General features: G+C 35.7%; 1 protein-coding gene and 1 long non-coding RNA gene across 2 annotated transcripts in view; one reads left to right on the top strand and one right to left on the bottom strand.

Annotated features, from left to right (window-relative positions):
• The window catches only part of ntn1a (netrin 1a), a 192,123-nt gene that overhangs the window by 31,774 nt on the left and 140,417 nt on the right, over positions 1–19,932 (bottom strand). Inside the window, exon 4 of the mRNA XM_061983694.1 lies at positions 17,416–17,469. Within this exon, the coding sequence (XP_061839678.1) occupies positions 17,416–17,469 (54 nt within the window). The remainder of the gene's footprint in view (positions 1–17,415; positions 17,470–19,932) is intronic.
• The window catches only part of LOC133621577 (uncharacterized), a 37,513-nt gene that overhangs the window by 8,801 nt on the left and 8,780 nt on the right, over positions 1–19,932 (top strand). The window lies entirely within an intron of this gene.

Raw genomic sequence — 19,932 nt, 5'->3', positions numbered from 1 at the left:
GTATTGTATTCTTGTATCCTTGATTAGTTTAGTTTATTAAGGATCCCTATTAGTCCACACCGCAGTGGAGACTATTCTTCCTGGGGTCCAGGCAAAAAACATCACACAATCACAAAACAAAAGATTACAATTCAGTACAACATGATCAAATAATAAAATGTTGTAATACAAAAATAGCAACAACAAAGAACCAAAAAAAAATAAAAAATTACTTTTACATAATGTTCATACCAAAGATAAAAATAGATATAAATATTTTTGCAAAAATAAAAGAAAGAACCAATGGCCTAAAATATACACATTATTGTACCAAAGACAAACTAAGTACCATCCATCCATTTTCTACTGCTTGTCCCATAATCAATAAAACTAGTCGTGACATTAGGTACAATCTAGAATAATCTTGTTCCGCAGTACTTCTCTTCTTAGTCTATTCCTAAAACCCACTATGCTGGTGATTGATACCAGATATTGTGGAAGTGGATTCCAGTAAGTGATTGCCTTATACATAACGGTCATCAGTTTTGGGTTTAAGACGGGTGAGAGCACCTGCCTGTTACCATAGTTGTGACTGTCACTAGCAAGCAACAGCTGAGAATACAGATAAGCAGGTTTATGGTATGTATAGATTTAAAAAAATAAAAATAAATAGAATCAAACTACAAGCTAGTCTTTCACCAACTCTCATCCATGACAATTCAGTATGCATGATCTCAACGCCGGTCCTAAATGAGCAATGAAGAGCTAGTCTGGCAGCTTGGTTTTGGGTAAGATGGATTTTATTTACCGTATTTTCCGCACTATAAGGCGCACCTAAAAACCACAAATTTTCTCAAAAGCTAACAGTGCGCCTTATAACCCGGTGCGCTTTATTACGATTCATTTTCATAAAGTTTCGATCTCGCAACTTCGGTAAACAGCCGCCATCTTTTTTCCCGGTAGAACAGGAAGCGCTTCTTCTTCTACGCAAGCAACCGCCAAGGTAAGCACCCGCCCCCATAGAACAGGAAGCGCTTCTTCTTCTACTGTAAGCTACCGCCCGCCCCCGGAAGAAGAAGAAAAAACGCGCGGATATCACCGTACGTTTCATTTCCTGTTTACATCTGTAAAGACCACAAAATGGCTCCTACTAAGCGATCCGGTTCATAAAAAGACGCAATCTCTCCATCCGCACACGGATTACTACCGTATTTCACAGCAACTGATATTCCTGTGAACCGCACTGTGGAACGGGAGCACGTACGGTGAATATTCGCACCACAGGGAATGAGAAGTCATCCTTCACTGTGGTTCTAGCTTGCCATGCTAACTTCCACCCATGGTGATATTCAAAAGGAAGACCTTGCCAAAAGAGACCTTTCCAGTCGGCGTCATCATAAAAGCTAACTCGAAGGGATGGATGGATGAAGAAAAGATGAGCGAGTGGTTAAGGGAAGTTTACGCGAAGAGGCCGGGTGGCTTTTTTCACACAGCTCCGAAGGCGAACACACCTTCACTAAGACGGGCAGACAGCGCCGGACGACATACGCCAACATTTGCCAGTGGATCGTAAATGCCTGGGCAGATATTTCGGTCACAACTGTGGTCCGAGCTTTCCGGAAGGCAGGATTCACAGAACAACAGCGACACTGACTCCCGATGACTTCGACGAGACGGAACCGGCCATTTTGGATACCACGCTTGCGCAACTTTTCAATTCGGACACCGAAGACGAAGAATTCGAAGGATTTACGAATGAAGAATAACTTCAGAAGGTGAGCGCTATGTTTATTTTGTGTGTTGTGACATTAACGTTCGAGCAACATTATGTTACTATTGCTCTACACCATTTTGAATTTTACTATGTTTGTGATTGCACATTTGCGTACATTTTGGGACAGAGTTGTTAGAACGCTGGTTTTCAATATATTATTAAAGTTTGACTGAACTATCTGACTGTTTTTTTGACATTCACTTTAGCGCAGCGTTTTTTTGACATTCACTTTAGCGCAGCGTAGGCGCGGCTTATAGTCCGGGGCGGCTTATTGGTGGACAAAATTATGAAATATGTAATTCATAGAAGGTGCGGCTAATAATCCGGTGCGCCTTATAGTGCGGAAAATACGGTACTTCTTGTTTAGACCATTAGACCTTGTATTCTTGGGTTATTTAAATTAAGAGGAGAAAACTATAATTTACGGGGGATATTGATTTTTTAAAATAGGTAAAGTAAGAACGGATACAAAATACAAATGTATTTCAGTTATAGGAGTTAAATGGTGGACCAAGCTCAGTGATGAGTTGAAGACATGTAGTTCTTTGTTAAGGTTTAAGAAAGCCTTGAAGGGTGAATGAATGGAAAATTATAAAATATAGCAATGATTACTTTCATCCCATTGATTTTTTTTTTTTAACGTTGATGCTCCAGGTAATCTAATTTTCAGTGAATGTGTAGAGTATGCTTCAAGCCTATTCCTTTTTCGGTCATTCTTTTTCTTTTTGTATGTATGTGTATTGATTGTTAATATGTATCATCTGTGCTGTTAAATTGATCACACAAAGTGGTTGATTATATGACCGAAATAAACTCATTTCATTCATTCATTCATTCATTCATTCAAGGTGACATACAGTGAAACCTCCTGTTTTCCGTTTAAGAACGTTTACATCGCGACAAATGTGCCTCTGTGTGCGATGTCTCGGCGTACGAACGCTTCATTCATTCATTTTGCATGCCGCTTGAAGCCATCGGCGGCTGCCGTATTCATCATTTTGATCACTTGCTGTACACGCCAGTGCGGTCATTTCAAAGAGGCGGGGCAATCTACGCCACTTCCTGTTTGCATCCTGTACACACCGGCGTGGTCATTTGGACTTCTGATGTGTTTATGTGCATAATTGTCGCCGGTCAGAGCTGGAGATCACTTTGTGTGATTTAAACGTGTCCAAACTCTCACCGTCTTGCTGCATAGCTTCTGGTTGCCAAACAACGGCTTTGAGTCGTCGTCTTGCAGCATTTTTAGTTGAAGGATTTTATCAGCTAAGGTGGCTTTGTTCCGCAACAAGTCTCTTTTTGTGATGAGACCGAAAAAGACGCTGCAGCGACTTTTTATTACGGCGATGGAGAAGGCACTACCGGGACACAAGACGATGAGGGATCGCCTCACACTGCAATTTTTGCTAACGCAAGCAGTGACTGTGAAAACACTGATTGTTTATTACTTCAAAACTCCCGGAGTGTTAAACAATGCCACAACTATTTACAGACACGAAGTAAAATGATTTAGTTTTTTTTGTTTTTTAGTGTAGCAGCATGGTGGTTAATGTACCAACAAGACTTTTGTGTGTTCAGGTTTCAGGTTGAATTATTTCAGACATTTAAACATTTGATGGAGAAAGAGAGTACATTTTTTATTTGTGTGTGTGTGTGTGTGTATATATATATATATATATATATATATACATATTTATATATATATCTATCATGTGTGTGTATATATATATATATATATATATATATATATATAATATATATATATATATATATATATATATATAATGTGTGTGTATATATATATATATATATATATGTATGTGTGGGAAAAAAAATCACAAGACTATTTCATCTCTACAGGCCTGTTTCATGAGGGGGGGTTCCCTCAATCATCAGGAGATTTTAATGGGAGCATTCACGTACCAATCTAAGGTAACACGCAAGGACATTAACACATCCGACACATATGTAGGATTAACCGAGGGAGAATTCAAAACCAGATGGAACAATCACAAGGCTTCTTTCAGGAACCAAAACCTGCGGAATACCACAGAACTCAGCAAACACATTTGGGACCTCAAAGACAATAATGTTGAATATTCAATAACATGGCAAATTCTTGCATCCAGCACACCTTACAATAGTGGTAATAAAAGATGCAACCTATGCTTGAAAGAGAAACTGTTTATTATTTACCGTCCAGACCTGTCATCCCTCAACAAGCGCAGCGAAATTGTAACAGCATGCCGCCACAGACGGAAACACCTCCTAGGTAACACATGAGCCAATCACCACGCCCCTACGCCAGCCTGTACCCACCCACTCTGTGCCCTATATAAACCATGGTATGTGAATGCTCCCATTAAAATCTCCTGATGATTGAGGGAACCCCCCCTCATGAAACAGGCCTGTAGAGATGAAATAGTCTTGTGATTTTTTTCCCCCACACATACATATATTGCGCTCTACTACGGTATCGAGCACTATTTTTTGGATAACCTTATTAAGACATATATATATATATATATATATATATATATATATGTGTGTGTGTGCATGTATATGTATGTATATATATATGTGTGTATATATATATATGTATGTGTGGTGTGTATTTATATATATATGTATGCATATATATGTGTGTATAAATATATGTATGCATATATATGTGTGTATAAAAAATGTGTATATATGTATACATTTGTGTGTGTGTGTATGTATATATATATATATATATATATATATATATATATGTGTATATATATATATATATATATATATATATATATATATATATATATATATATATATATATATATATATATATGTATGTATATTTTTATATATATGAAAGTGTGTTTAGCATTGTCACGTGCCACACAACATCCTGCACACGTTTATATAGTTCATGATTAATGCAATATTTTTTATGATTAATCACTTGCGTTAACTTTGACAGCCCTAAAAATATAATTAGTCTTTCAAATTGCATGTGGGCCCTGATGACATGCTCTCAGGCTCCCCACCCTGCCTTGTCCTAATGCAAATAATCCAAGGAGGTGCCCAAAGGATTGTGATCCATCCCAGTTTTGGACGAGCTTCACACACATTTAGGAGTGAACGTGACACCCCCCCTCCCCAAAAGCCCCATCATCCTCTCTCCCATCTTCATCATCATCATTACTTTCACATCCTGTGCATCCCGACGGGCCCAAGCGGCCTTCACAGGTCACCGGTGGTTAATCTCCCCCACATTTGGGTTGCCGCGCAGACATCTCTGTCACGACCCGTGGGAGTGGCGACTTACACCATCCGTGACCTAGCGGCACAATGTGTGTTTTGTCTGGGCCGCGCCATCCGAGGTATTCTCCATGCATTCCATCCCTCCCTGTGGTCGACAGCAGTGGGGGGGAGAAGAGGGTCTCGCACTACAGGGAACAAATTGATATCCACTCGGTGTTTGCCAAAATGTGCCCTGAGCAGCACCTCCGCCTCCATCCAGCGGAGGTGCATGAGGCACCTGCCAAACAGCTGTCACACACACCCTCAAACGTGAACATGCATGCACACACGCTTGCTGCTCCAAAATCTTACACATTCCTCCTTTAATTCCTCCATCAACACCCTCACTTTACAGGCCCTTTTTTTCATTTTCACCTATCTGATACATTTTAATAATCAGCATTTGTAACTCAACTTGACAGCTTAACATCAGCTAAAAATGGAATCTACTTTCATTATTTGACATCACTTTACAACCTTTGTATATACATTTATCTTGGAATGTTTCCACTTTCAATTTGTTTTTTTTTATTCTATTTTCATCTTTACTCCAATTTTTTTTATTTTTTGCAACATTTAAAAAATAATCACATAACATGTTTTGCGTGTGTGTATATACATATTTTTTCATGTATGTATGTATGTGTGTATTTATATATATACTGTGTATATATATATAAATGTGTGTGTGTGTGTGTGTGTGTGTGTGTGTGTGTGTATATATATGTGTATGCATGCTCTTCAGGGGATTTTTTTCACCCTGAAGAGCAGGGAAACAGGCTTGTAGGGATGAAATAGCCTCAATGTTTTTTACTGACCTAATGTATATTCCGCTCTACCCCGGTATTGAGCACTATATAACGGATAAACCACAGAAACCTCGACTATATATATGTGTGTGTGTGTGTGTGTGTGTGTGTGTGTGTGTGTGTGTGTGTGTGTGTGTGTGTGTGTGTGTGTGTGTGTGTGTGTGTGTGTGTGTAGGTACTCAGTGGCCTAGTGGTTAGAGTGTCCGCCCTGAGATCGGTAGGTTGTGAGTTCAAACCCCGGCCGAGTCATACCCATCCATCCATTTTCTACCGCTTATTCCCTTTGGGGTCGCGGGGGGCGCTGGAGCCTATCTCAGCTACAATCGGGCGGAAGGCGGGGTACACCCTGGACAAGTCGCCACCTCATCGCAGGGCCAACACAGATAGACAGACAACATTCACACTCACATTCACACACTAGGGCCAATTTAGTGTTGCCAATCAACTTATCCCCAGGTGCATGTCTTTGGAGGTGGGAGGAAGCCGGAGTACCCGGAGGGAACCCACGCAGTCACGGGGAGGACATGCAAACTCCACACAGAAAGATCCCGGAGTCATACCAAAGACTATAAAAATGGGACCCATTACCTCCCTGCTTGGCACTCAGCATCAAGGATTGGAATTGGGGGTTAAATCATCAAAAATGATTCCCGGGCGCGGCACCGCTGCTGCCCACTGCTCCCCTCACCTCCCAGGGGGTGATCAAAGGGGATGGGTCAAATGCAGAGGACAAATGTCATCATACCTAGTGTGTGTGTGACAATCATTGGTACTTTAACTTTAACTATATATATGTATGTATGTATGTATATGTATATATATATATATGTATGTATATGTATATATGTATGTATATATGTGTGTGTGTGTGTCGCATTACAACCGTATTCAAAGAAGATGACAAAAAAAAAAGAAAAATACTTTATACCAGTCTGACTATGTCCTTTTTCTTGTATTATTACAACGTTTTATAATATATATATATATATATATATATATATATATATATACATATATATATATATATATATATATATATATATTTTTTTTTTTTCTGTTTGATTTTGATCATTTTTCTGTTGACTTTTTTACTCATAAAATTTATATGACTTTTTTCAGATTCCGACATTTTGTCAAAAGCAACAATATATTGTATCATTAAAACGTTTTTAAAGATCGTTAATGATATTTTTTCAGGAAAAAAAAACAGATTTCCTTTTTTTCTACGACTTTTTTCTCGAAGCATGAAAAAAGAAGATTACTTTATCGGTCTGACTATGTCCTTTTTCTTCTAATATTACAACTTATTTTTCATGATTTTCCAAAGGTATTTTAGAAAGAAATACTGTTTGATTATGACTTCTAACATTTTTTGTGTTCAATTTTTTCTTTTGAGATTACGAATTTTCGAAAGGAAAACATGTTCTTTCTGTTCAATTACAACTTCTATAAATGTTTCTTGTTACCTTTTTTTTCTCATAAGTTTCAGACTTTTTGAAAAAAAAATTTTTTTATTTGATTTTGGTATTGTTTTTGACTTTTTTGTCATAAAATGTTAAATTCTTTTTTGATTCCGACATTTTGTCCAAATCACTTAATTTGGGGAGATTACTTTTTTCTTGCAAAATTAATACCTTTTTCAAGGCCCGTAACATGAAGATATTTTTGAAGAAAAATTAGATTTAATCTGTTTGATTACGACTTTAAAAAAAACTAAAAAAAACTATTTCCATTTGATTACGACTTTTAATATTATTCCTGTTAACTTTTTTCGCACAAGATTCCGACTTAAAAAAAAAAAGACAACTATTCCCGTTTGATTACGACTTTTAACATTTTCCTCTGTTAACATTTTTCACATAAGATCCCAACTTTTTGATAGAAATAAAAAAAGATTACTGTTTGATCACGACTTTTAATATTTTTTTCTGTTACCTTTTTTTCCTCATTAGATTCCAACTTTTTGTAAGAGATTACAAAATTACAGAATCAAGACCTCTAATATTTTTTCTTTTAACTTTTTTCACATAAGATTCCGACTTTTTGGATTTCCAAAAAAGTTGACTGTTTGATTACAACTTCTAATATTTTTTTTGTTAAATTATTTGTCATAAGACTACGACTTTTTGGAAGTAAAATAAATTACATTTATGTTGGATTACAACTTCTAAAATGTTTTCCTGTGAATTTTTTTTGCAAAAGAACAAAAAAACTATTTACGTTTGATTATGACTTTTAATATTTTTCTCTGTTAACATTTTTCACATAAGAATTCAACTTTTTGGTAAAAATAAAAAAGATTACTTTTTAATCATGACTTTTAATATTTGTTTCTGTTAACTTTTTTTTCTCATTAGTTTCCAACTTTCTGTAAAAAATTACGACCTAATATTTTTTCTTTTAACTTTTTTCACATAAGAGTCCGACTTTTTGGAACTAAAAAAAAGTTGACTGTTTGATTACAACTTCATATATTTTGTCTGTTAAATTCTTTCTCATAAGACTACGACTTTTTGGAAGTAAAATAAATGTAATTTATGTTGGATTACCTCTATTATATTGCCTCTAAAAAAATGTTTCCTGTTAACTTGTTTCGCGAAAGATTCCAACTGTAAAATAAAAAAAGGAAAACAAAAATTTACGTTTGATTACAACTTTTAATATTTTTCTCTTAACATTTTTCACATACGATTCCAACTTTTTGGTAGGAATAAAAAAGATTACTTTTTAATCACGACTTTTAATATTTGTTTCTGTTAACTTTTTTTTTGTCATTAGAATCCAACTTTTTGTAAAACAATTACAAAATTACGACCTCTAATATTTTTCTTTGAACTTTTTTTACATAAAATTCCGACTTTTTGGAACTAAAAAAAAGTTGACTGTTTGATTACAACTTCTAATATTTTGTCTGTTAAATTCTTTCTCATAAGACTATGACTTTTTGGAAGTAAAATAAATGTAATTTATATTGGATTACAACCTCTAAAAATGTTTTCCTGTTAACTTTTTACGCGAAAGATTCGGACTTTAAAAAACAAACAAACAAAAAAAAACGATTTGATTACGACTTAATATTTTTCTCTGTTAAAATTTTTCACATAAGATTCCAACTTTTTGGTAGGAATTAAAAAAGATTACTTTTTAATCATGACTTAATATTTGTTTCTGTTAACTTTTTGTCATTAGATTCCAACTTTTTGTAAAAAATTACAAAATTCCGACCTAATAATTTTCTTTTAACTTTTTTTTAGATAAGATTCCGACTTTTTGGAACTAAAAAAAAAGTTGACTGTTTGATTAAAACTTCTAATATTTTGTGTGTTAAATTCTTTCTCATAAAACTACGACTTTTTGGAAGTAAAATAAATGTAATTTATGTTGGATTGCAACTTCTAAAATATTTTCCTGTGAACTTTTTTTTTGTCAGATTACGTTTTCTACGATTTTTTTTTTTAACATTTCTGTTTGATTTTGATATTTTTTTTGTTAACTTTTTTCTCATAAGATTGACTTTTTTCATATTGGGACATTTTGTCAGAAATAACCTATATACTTTATTCACGAAGAATACTTTTTTCATGTAATATTAAAACCTTTTAAAGGACCGTTACTGAAATAATTTTAGCCTGATTGCGATTTTTTTTCTTGAAATGCCACAACCTAATTCCCCAAAAACGACAACTTTTTTTTGACGAACAATTGAAAAAAACATGTCCTCCTAGGAGTCGTGTTTATGACGACCTTAGTGGAAATTCGTTACTCCAAAAAAATCCCCACGCCTGTTCACCATGTTTACGATGGATGCCACATCCAACAAGATGGTAGCTGCTCAAAAAGTAGCACAAGTAAGTTCAGAGAACCTTCCAGGGGGTCTCAAAGTGTAAATATGCAAGTTGCTCCGCAGCCTTGGCACGTCATGGCGTCAGAAAAGTCCACTTTGCCATCTGCTCAAATTCAAACAGACTCTCGAACGTAGACGAGGGAAATCCGTGAATTCTCCGGCGTGATTAGATGATCTCTAACGACGTGGTCCAACATGATGGTTGCAGGTTGTGTTTACACCAGTCCGTGCATTCCAACACCTCCATGACAGGCCATGATTACAGTTTAGTTACAGCAGGATCTGCACCGAGCAAATATTTTTTCCGATACTTTTTATTGTTCGCTTTCTCGCCGCGTCGCCCCTTGCCGAGTTGAAGAGACATTCCAAAACGGTATCGTGTCAAGTGGGGTGTGGGGGAAGTGCACATATTCTGGCTCTGCACCACACACGCTGTCACGTCAACACAAAGCGTGAAACAGACGGAGACGATGGAGATGGAGGGGGGGAAGCAGCGGGTGGTAAAGAAAAGAGGTGGAGCTGCAGCGTGAGGCAGTGACTGTGCCGTCAATCAAAGCTGTCCGGGGGAATGTTTCGGGCCCTCGGAGGCCACGGCGAGAGCTGCAGGAAGCGCTTACAAACACACCTCGGGCCTGGATGGCGGTGTCACGTGACTCAAGGGGTTCCAAAACACACTCCTTCAATCACTTGTACTTTTAGTCATCACCTATTGTTTGTGCAAAAAGCACATAAGTACTGTCAAAGACAATCCATCAACTTCTGCTCACTTAACTTTGTGTTAAGAATGTATTTTTCATTTACCGCATTTTTCGGACTATAAGGCGCAGTTTTTTTTCATAGTTTGGCCCGGGGGTGCGACTTATACTCAGGTGCGACTTATGTGTGAAATTATTAACACATTAGCGTAAAATATCAAATAATATTATTTAGCTCATTCACGTAAGAGACTAGACGTAAAAGATTTCATGGGATTTAGCGATTATGAGTGACAGATTGTTTGGTAAACGTATAGCATGTTCTATATGTTATAGTTATTTCAATGACTCTTACCATAATATGTTACGTTAACATACCAGGCACGTTCTCAGTTGGTTATTTATGCGTCATTTAACGTACACTTATTCAGCCTGTTGTTCACTATTCTTTATTTATTTTAAATTGCCTTTCAAATTTCTATTCTTGGTGTTGGCTTTTATCAAATACATTTCCCCAAAAAATGCGACTTATACTCCAGTGCGACTTATATATGTTTTTTCCTTCTTATTATGCGTTTTCGGCCGGTGCGACTTATACTCCGAAAAATGCAGTATGTCCATATTTAGTGTGTATGCATGATAGTGGACCAATAAGTATTTTACTGTTTCAACTCAGCTGTTACAAGGTTTGTTGACTAATGTGACAACGATTATGGGTCCGTGTACCTTCCGTTCATTCTATTTCCAATTCTGTGAAGCAAATCCAAAAACAAAGATGAGGCCGTTTTTCGATTTTTTACTATATATGGCAGATTTGAAAACAAACAAGAAAGTGTTGATTTTCATTAAAGTATTGCAATAACATTTTATTCTGTGCTGTTTTCCTTTTATGGATTTTTTTTCCCCAGATAAACACAAAAATCATCCAAAATGCAAAAATGCGTGTTTATCTGTGTGATGACAAATTGAACCGGAAGCAGTATTTTATTTTTAGTTTCTAGCATAACGGCAGGGCCGGCCCGTGGCATAGGCCGTATAGGCAAATGCTAAGGGCGCCGTCCATCAGGGGGCGCCACGCCAGTGCCACAAATGTTGGAGAAAAAAAAAAAAAGAGAAAAAAAAGTTGGTACTATTATTTTCAAATACAAAAAAATAATCCCACGTTAATTAAAATGCAAAGTAAAGCCTATTTAATAGAAATATCATTTGTTACAACATTACGCCCCCCCCCCCACACAGTGCGCCCCCTCGCTTCCCGTATCATGACACTTTTTGGACGTCACCACATCAAAAAATCAACACAAGATGCCAAAACTGTCAGGTGCCCAGGGAAGAAAAAAGAGAAAAGAAGAGGAGGAGAAACGAGAAAAGACAGAGGTAGCAGGTAGGTAACGTTAGCCTACATGACATTATTTGTCTGTTACAGAATGTGATAGTAACCTGGCTTTTTAGCATTAAGCTAATGTTACATGATTCGGCAATTGCTAATCAATAAATAGCCAGTTCTGTTTTCACGCCGGGTTAATATTGTGGAGGGGGCTAAATTGTTATGGAAAATAATAATGTAACGTTAGGTAATTACAGTACTCCCACCTTACATTCCTCAGGGACATTTCTTTCTTTCTTTAGTTTATTTCGAACATGAACACACTTACATCATAATACATCACACAATTTCATATCATTTCATTTTACATCATGCCCGAAAAGGAGTAGGAAGAAGCAAAGCTTATTTAATCCTACCCCTTTCCCACTTCAAAGCGTTTACAAATATATAGAATCATTTACTGACCTTTTTATATAATAAAATAACATCTATGAATTAGTATACAACAGTTTTGTAATATGTAATTAATTAATTAATTCAGTCATTATTAACATACTGAGATGAAGAATATCTTATTTTCAATAAGGTTGAAAGTATTTCTCATAATTCTTCTTCTTTGTACTCTGTAAGCACTATTATTTTGAACAACCTCTTAAACTGGATCATATCAGTACAATTTTTAACTTCTTTACTTAATCCATTCCATAATTTAATTCCACATACTGATATGCTAAAAGTTCTAAGTGTTGTACGTGCATATAAATGTTTGTATTAGATCTTTTAAGCAGGTGGTTTTTGTTTACATTGTTATTGCCTTCTGTTTAGCTAATGTTTGCCCTGCAGGTAATCGTCACTTTTCCACCCCTTTATATATTAGGTATAGTTGTAAGTAAAAAAAAAGGTCAAAGACAAAGCTATTCGGGTTCTTGTGAGTATATACACTTCACTGCCGATGTGGGGGGGCGCCACCTAAAATCTTGCCTAGGGCGCCAGATTGGTTAGGGCCGGGCCTGTATAACGGTAACACTTTGTTCAGCAGGAGTCCTATTTTCGTTTAAAAAAAGTGTAATTAAATAGTTGTCCAACTTTTGTTTAGGAAATGAAAACAGAAAAATTGGCCCGAAATTTGTTTCTTGGTTTGCATTTAAGAATTGGAAATAGAATGAACGGAAGGCACACTGACCCATGTACCTTCTGTTCATTCTATTTCCAATTCTGTAAAGCAAATAAAAAGACAAAGTTAAAGCCGTTTTTCGATTTTTTTACTATAAATGGCATATTTAAAAACAAACAAAAAAGGGTTGATTTTCAATAAAATATTGCCATGAAATTGGATTTTGTGCTGTTTTCCTTTTTATTGATTTTTATTTGTCCAGATAAACACAACAATCCAATTCATGTTTATCTGTGTGATGACAAATTGAATCGGAAGCAGTATTTTAGCTTTTAGCCTGTTTTTTGCATAACGCTAACACCTTAGGTCCGTGTACCTCCTGTTCATTCTATTTCCATTTCTGAAACGCAAATCAAGAGACAAAATTAGGGCAGTTTTTCGATTTTTATTATATATGGCAGATTTTGAAACAAACAAAAAAGGGTTGATTTTCATTCAAATATTGCCATAAAATTGGATGTTGTGCTGTTTTCCTTTTATGGATTTTTTTTTCCAGATAAACACACAAATCATCCAAAATGCAAAAATGTGTGTTTATCTGTGTGATGACAAATTGAACCGGAAGCAGTATTTTAGCCTTAGTTTTTAGCATAACGGTAACACCTTTGTTCAGCAGGAGTCCTATTGTCGTTTTGAAAAAGTGTCATTAAATAGTTGTCCGATTTTTGTTTAAGGAAATGAAAATAGAAAAAATGGCCCGAAATTAGTTTCTTGATTTGCATTTAAGAATTTGAAATAGAATGAACAGAAGGTACACAGACCTAAACAAAGGTGTTAGCATTATGCTAAAAACATGCTAAATGCAAAGGAAAAGCTAAAATACTGCTTCCGGTTCAATTTGTCATCACACAGCTAACGCATTTTTGCATTTTGGATGGTAGGTATTCGATTTTTGTGTTTATCTGGAAAAATAAAAACCCATAAAAGGAAAACAGCACATACTCCAATTTTATGGCAATATTTGAATGAAAATAAAAAATGTTCTGTTTGTTTTAAAATCTGCCATACATAGTAAAAATGGAAAAACGGCCCTAATTTTGTTTTTGGATTTGCGTTTAAGAATTGGAAATAGAATGACCGGAAGGTACACGGACCGTGTCATTAAATAGTTGTCCAACTTTTGTTTCAGACATGAAAATAGAAAACTTGGCCTGAAAATTGTTTTTTTGATTTGCATTTTAGAATTGGAAACAGAATGCACACTGACCCGTGTACCTTCATTCTTCATTCTATTTCCAATTCTGAAACGCAAATCAAAAAACAAAGTTTGGGTCATTTTTCGATTTTTACTATATATGTCAGATTTGAAAACAAACAAAAAAGGATTGATTTTCATTCAAATATTGCCATAAAATTAGATTTTGTGCTGCCTTCCTTTTTATGGATTTTTATTTTTCCAGATAAACACAAAAATCCAATTCATAGTTATCCAAAATGCAAAAAAGCATGTTTATCTGTGTGATGACAAATTGAACCGGAAGCAGTATTTGAGCTTTTCCTTCGTGTTTAGCATGTTTTTAGCATAACGATCTGAGTACCTTCCGTTCATTCTATTTCCAATTCTGAAACGCAAATCAAGAAACAAAATTAGGGCAGTTTTTCGCTTTTTATTATATACGGCAGATTTCGAAACAAACAAAAAAGGGTTGATTTTCATTCAAATATTGCCATAAAATTGGATTTTGTGCTGTTTTCCTTTTTATGGATTTTTCTTCCCAGATAAACACAAAAATGGAATATATGTAAATCCAAAATGTAAAAATGCGTGTTTAACTGTGTGATGCCAAATTGAACCAGAAGCAGTATTTTAGTTCCGTGTACCTGCCGTTCATTCTATTTCCATTTCTTAAATGCAAATCAAAAAACTAATTTCGGGCCATTTTTAATATTTTTATTAGATAACACAAAAATCGAATATATGTTCATCCAAAATGCAAAAATGTGTGGTTATCTGTGTGATGCCAAATTTAACCGGAAGCAGTATTTTAGCTTTTCCTTTGCGTTTAGCATGTTTTTAGCATAACGCTAACACCTTTGTTCAGCAGGAGTCCTATTGTCGTTTTAAAAAAGTGTCATTAAATAGTTGTCCAACTTTTGTTGCCCAATATTTTAACACAAATGCAGTTTAATTGTCTGAATGTCATAGATGGACATTTTAAAAATGTTTTATTTGACCGTACATCATTTATTTGCACAAAACATGCTTTGGGAACATGCTTTATCAGTATCATGCTTTAAAAAGCTGTGCACTAAAATGTGCTTCTTGTATCAGAACCAGAATCAGAGTCAGAATAGTTTTTATTGCCATTGTTTGAGAACGGGTTCACAAACTAGGAATTTTACTTGGTGCAATTGAGCAACATAAAACACATAACATAGAATAACATGAGCTGTAACTGAGCTATCAGATCTTGTTATTGTTCATGTGCATGATGGCCGAGGGGAAGTAGCCATTATTCTTCACTTCCTCATTTTGATTCAAATAAAAAAAAGAGCACAAAGTGTTGTATTTATTTTTGTTTTGAAGGTTAAAATGTTTTATATATTGTGTTCCTCTTGCTGATCAATTTTAGCTTCTTTAAATTATTTATTGAGTTTATTTAATTGTATTTTTCAGTATCAAATGTTTCAAGTCGGTCAAAAATTTTCATAGTTTAAATAAGGATTTATTTACAGTTTAGTTTCAGGCAAATTGATGCAGTTTAAATATTATCTGGTACAGGCTAAAAAACAATGTTAATACAGTTATTCTCTGTTGATGTTTTCTTTAACGATAATGAGGATACAATTTTACTGTCTGCAGAAACAATTGTATATGTTCTTTTCCGAGGGTGGCGTAACGGGAAAATAATTGAGAAGCACCTGGTTAAGGTGAAGGAGCGTGTACGCTCAAAATAAATATATACACGATTATTACAATAATGTTTGTGATTAATAGCATGAGTTAACACAATAACTTTGACAGCACTAATAATAATACAATACTATAATAATTAAATGTAAATTTAATCATATACAAAACCAGTGAAGTTGGCACGTTGTGTAAATCGTAAATAAAAACAGCATACAATGATTTGCAAATCCTTTTCAATTTATATTCAAATTGAATAGACTGCAAAGACAAGATATTTAATGTTCGAACTGAGAAACTTATTTTTTTCTGTAAATAATCATTATCTTAAAATTTAATGGCAGCAACACATTGCAAAAAAGTTGGCACAGGGGCATGTTCACCACTGTGTTACATGGCCTTTCCTTTTAACAACACTCAGTAAACGTTTGGGAACTGAGGAGACCAATTTTTGAAGCTTTTCAGGTGGAATTATTTCCCATTCTTGCATCAGTCTATTTTAAATGAGCTCGGGCCCAGCGAAGCCGGCGGCGTTTCTGGGTGTTGTTGATAAATGGCTTTCGCTTTGCACAGTAGAGTTTTAACTTGCACTTACAGATGTGGCGACCAATTGTAGTTACTGACATTGGTTTTCTGAAGTGTTCCTGAGCCCATGTGGTGATATCCTTTACACACTGATGTCGCTTTTTGATGCAACTCGTGGCTTTCTGAGGGATCGAAAGTCACGGGCTTGTCGCTTACGTGCAGTGATTTCTCCAGATTCTCTGATTTTTTTGATGATAATACGGACCGTAGATGGTGAAATCCCTAACTTCCTTGCAATAGCTTGTTGAGAAATGTTGTTCTTAAACTGTTAGACAAGTTGCTCACGCATTTGTTCACAAAGTGGTGACCCTCGCCCCATCCTTGTTTGTGAATGACTGAGCATTTCATGGAAGCTGCTTTTATACCCAATCATGGCACCCACCTGTTCCCAAATAAGTGTTTGATGAGCATTTCTCAACTTTCTCAGTCTTTATTGCCACTTGTGCCAGCTTTTTTGAAACATGTTGCAGGCATCGAATTAAAAATGAGCTAATATTTGCAAAAAGTAAAGTTTTCCAGTTCGAACATTAAATATCTTGTCTTTGCAGTCTATTCAATTAAATATAAGTTGAAAAGGATTTGCAAATCATTGTATTCTGTTTTTTGTTTACGACTTACACAACATGCCAACTTCACTGGTTTTGAGTTTTGTAATTGTCTGAAAATTATGCAAATTAACCTGAAATACAATGTTTTTCTTTTTCGATTGAATTAAAAACATATTTTTTTTCCCAATACCAAAACTTACTGGTGGTGTTCTGGCTCCATAAAAAAGTCACACAATTTAAAGATGCTTTCCATCACCATCAGACAGCAACATTGTATTATACAGTTGTATAATAAAATGCACATTGCCTGAGCTACATCATCATTTGTAAATGATCATAATTGCCTATTAATGGCTTGCAGAACCATTGCAGTATAAACTAATATGTACAGTATATACAGTAATTTATACCAGGGTTTCTGCTTATGTGTTTAATATTCACCAGCCACTAACATGCAGGAGTAAGACCTAATATTAAGCTCAGGCATGTGGGGAATGATGTACTTACTGTTCTATGCACAGGGTAGATATGATATTTGACTTACCCGAGGGCTCTTCTGTACTGCTGACTGCGGGTGTAGGCGGTGTAACAGGAATCTCTGCTCCAGGACCAAAGCACACAAATGCAACTTTCATCATTTGCTGCATCCAGAGTAGGAAACTTTCAAACAACATTCCTGATTCCGCATTATTAAATACATTTCTGCAAAGTAGGAATTATTATTCATTATTATTTTAATATTTTTTTGGCCCAAGTGGAAATATCAGCCAGCCTGCCCGAATTTTAAGCCAGGGGTGTCCAAAGTATGCTAATATCGACATGCTAGAGCTCTTTTCATAATTTTGCAGGTAAAAACCGAAGCGTCAAATATTTTATAGCGGAGGGTGTATATATAATGTTAGTGCTGCAAGGGGTTCTGGGTATTTGTTCTGTTGTGTTTATGTTGTGTTACGGTGCGGATGTTCTCCCAAAATTTGTTTGTCATTCTTGTTTGGTGTGGGTTCACAGTGTGGCACATATTTGTAACAGTGTTAAAGTTGTTTATACGACCACCCTCAGTGTGACCTGTATGGCTGTTGACCAAGTATGCATGGATTCACTTGTGTGTGTGAAAAGCCGTAGATATTATGTGACTGGGCCGGCACGCAAAGGCAGTGCCTTTTAAGGTTTATTGGCGCTCTGTACTTCTCCCTACGTCCGTGTACACAGCGGCGTTTTAAAAAGTAATACGTTTTACTTTTTGAAACCGATACCGATAATTTTAAAACAGATACCGATAATTTCCGATATTACATTTTAAAGCATTTATCGGCCGATATCGGCAGTCTGACATGCCGCGGCTTTAAATGGTCCCGTATACCAGACATACTGCCATGAAGAGCAAGTTATTAGCTTTGCAAATTGAGCAAGTTTTTTAATGATTTTTTTTACATATTTAGGGGAAAATGTTCCAACACTTTCAATGTTATCCCAACCCTAAACTTTCTACACCAGTGATTCTCAAACTGTAGTACGAGCTCCATCTAGTGGTACGCCAAAGAATCACTGAATTGAAATATTCAAACACGGTGTTACTGTTCAAACTGTGTCTAATGTCAAAGTGGACCAACATATTAAAAATACTTGTGAAATAAAACCTCTGCCTTGTTTTGAATGAATATTTAGGTCTGCTGCGCTACTGTATTTCAATGTTGGTCGTATGAAGAGCCAAGTGTTTTCTGAGGTGGTACTTGGTGAATACCACTATTCTATATGTTAGAATAATTGTATTTAAGTTATCACAAAACTTTGCGCTGCAATGAGTTCCCGGCGAGAAGACAAAAGCTGTCTTTGAACCTACCAAGAAGAAGGCTTGTAAAACTCCACTGTGTAGGATGGGAAGCAACATGAAGATGTTCTGTTTATTTCATGTATTGTAATCAACAGAAAGATTTTGTCTTGACCCGAGATAAACAAAGCGAAGAGGAAGCAGGACCAGACTCCCCTCCAGGCACCGCTTCTTTGAACTGTTTTACGACATTTTCTGTGAACTGTTTACGACCTTTTCTTTGAACTGTTTTAATCAAGGGTGATGGCTGTTTATGACCCCCAAACCCTAGAAACAGCTGTTGCCATGTAATCAGGGAAAGTCCAAATAAAAGAGGAGGCGTACAGTCTTTCGCCAGAGCGTAATGACACTGTGCAAGGGTACAGATGTACACGTTTCTCCTCACTGAGCCAAATTGAATTCTGTCTCTGTTTGATTCTTTGCTTCTTGTCTTGTTTAATAGATGTCATCAGTGTTTGAACCTGACACTATACCATCAATATTTTTGTGCGATTAAAACAATTGTTTATTTGTTTTTCTTGAGCTGCTGCTCTTGCCCTTGGCTCGCCTTTGCACCGCCAAGTATGAAGACATCCAACGCCTTCTGAGGCTTGCGGGAAAAAGCGGGGCTTTGAAATAACCAATTGGATGTAGAAGTCAAACCAAAGTGTCAAAGGCACACATGCAGAAAGGAAGTCTCAGTTGTGCACAGGTGAACACGCCGATAGAAAAAGCAACCGATTTGAATCACCTCAGTGTTTAAAAAAAATTAGACGTTTCATGACGGATGGCTCAATAAAAAACAGAATGCTTTCCCAACGTCTCTGCAGATTTATGACTGGTGGTTTTGGAGCGCTGCAACCCATCACAGTACTCACAATTAATGTGACTGTTGAATTCAAATACCCATTCATTCAATAATTTTGTCTTACTTAAAACAATAATCATGATTTTTTTTAAATATGCTGTATTTTGAAATAGTACTTTATTAGGCATGATGTATAATCCTTATGCATCGGCCTTAGCATACCTCGGTAGCATTTAAGCATTGTTTACACTATTTAGTGTCTGCTTACATGAAGAATAGATTTTTTTATGGTAATTAAGAAAAGTAATTTTTATTTTTATTTTAAATTGGTATTTCTTTTATATTTATTTTTCAAGTTTTGCATTTTACATACAGCACTGTAGCATTCAAAATTGTGCCCAAAATGTATAATAAAAACGTGTTGTTTTACACAGTAATAACATTAT

Source organism: Nerophis lumbriciformis, linkage group LG25 (genome assembly GCF_033978685.3).
Source record: "Nerophis lumbriciformis linkage group LG25, RoL_Nlum_v2.1, whole genome shotgun sequence".
Lineage (NCBI taxonomy): Eukaryota > Metazoa > Chordata > Actinopteri > Syngnathiformes > Syngnathidae > Nerophis > Nerophis lumbriciformis.
The sequence above is the reverse complement of the archived record's forward strand: the minus strand, read 5'-3'. Positions and strand labels throughout refer to the sequence as shown.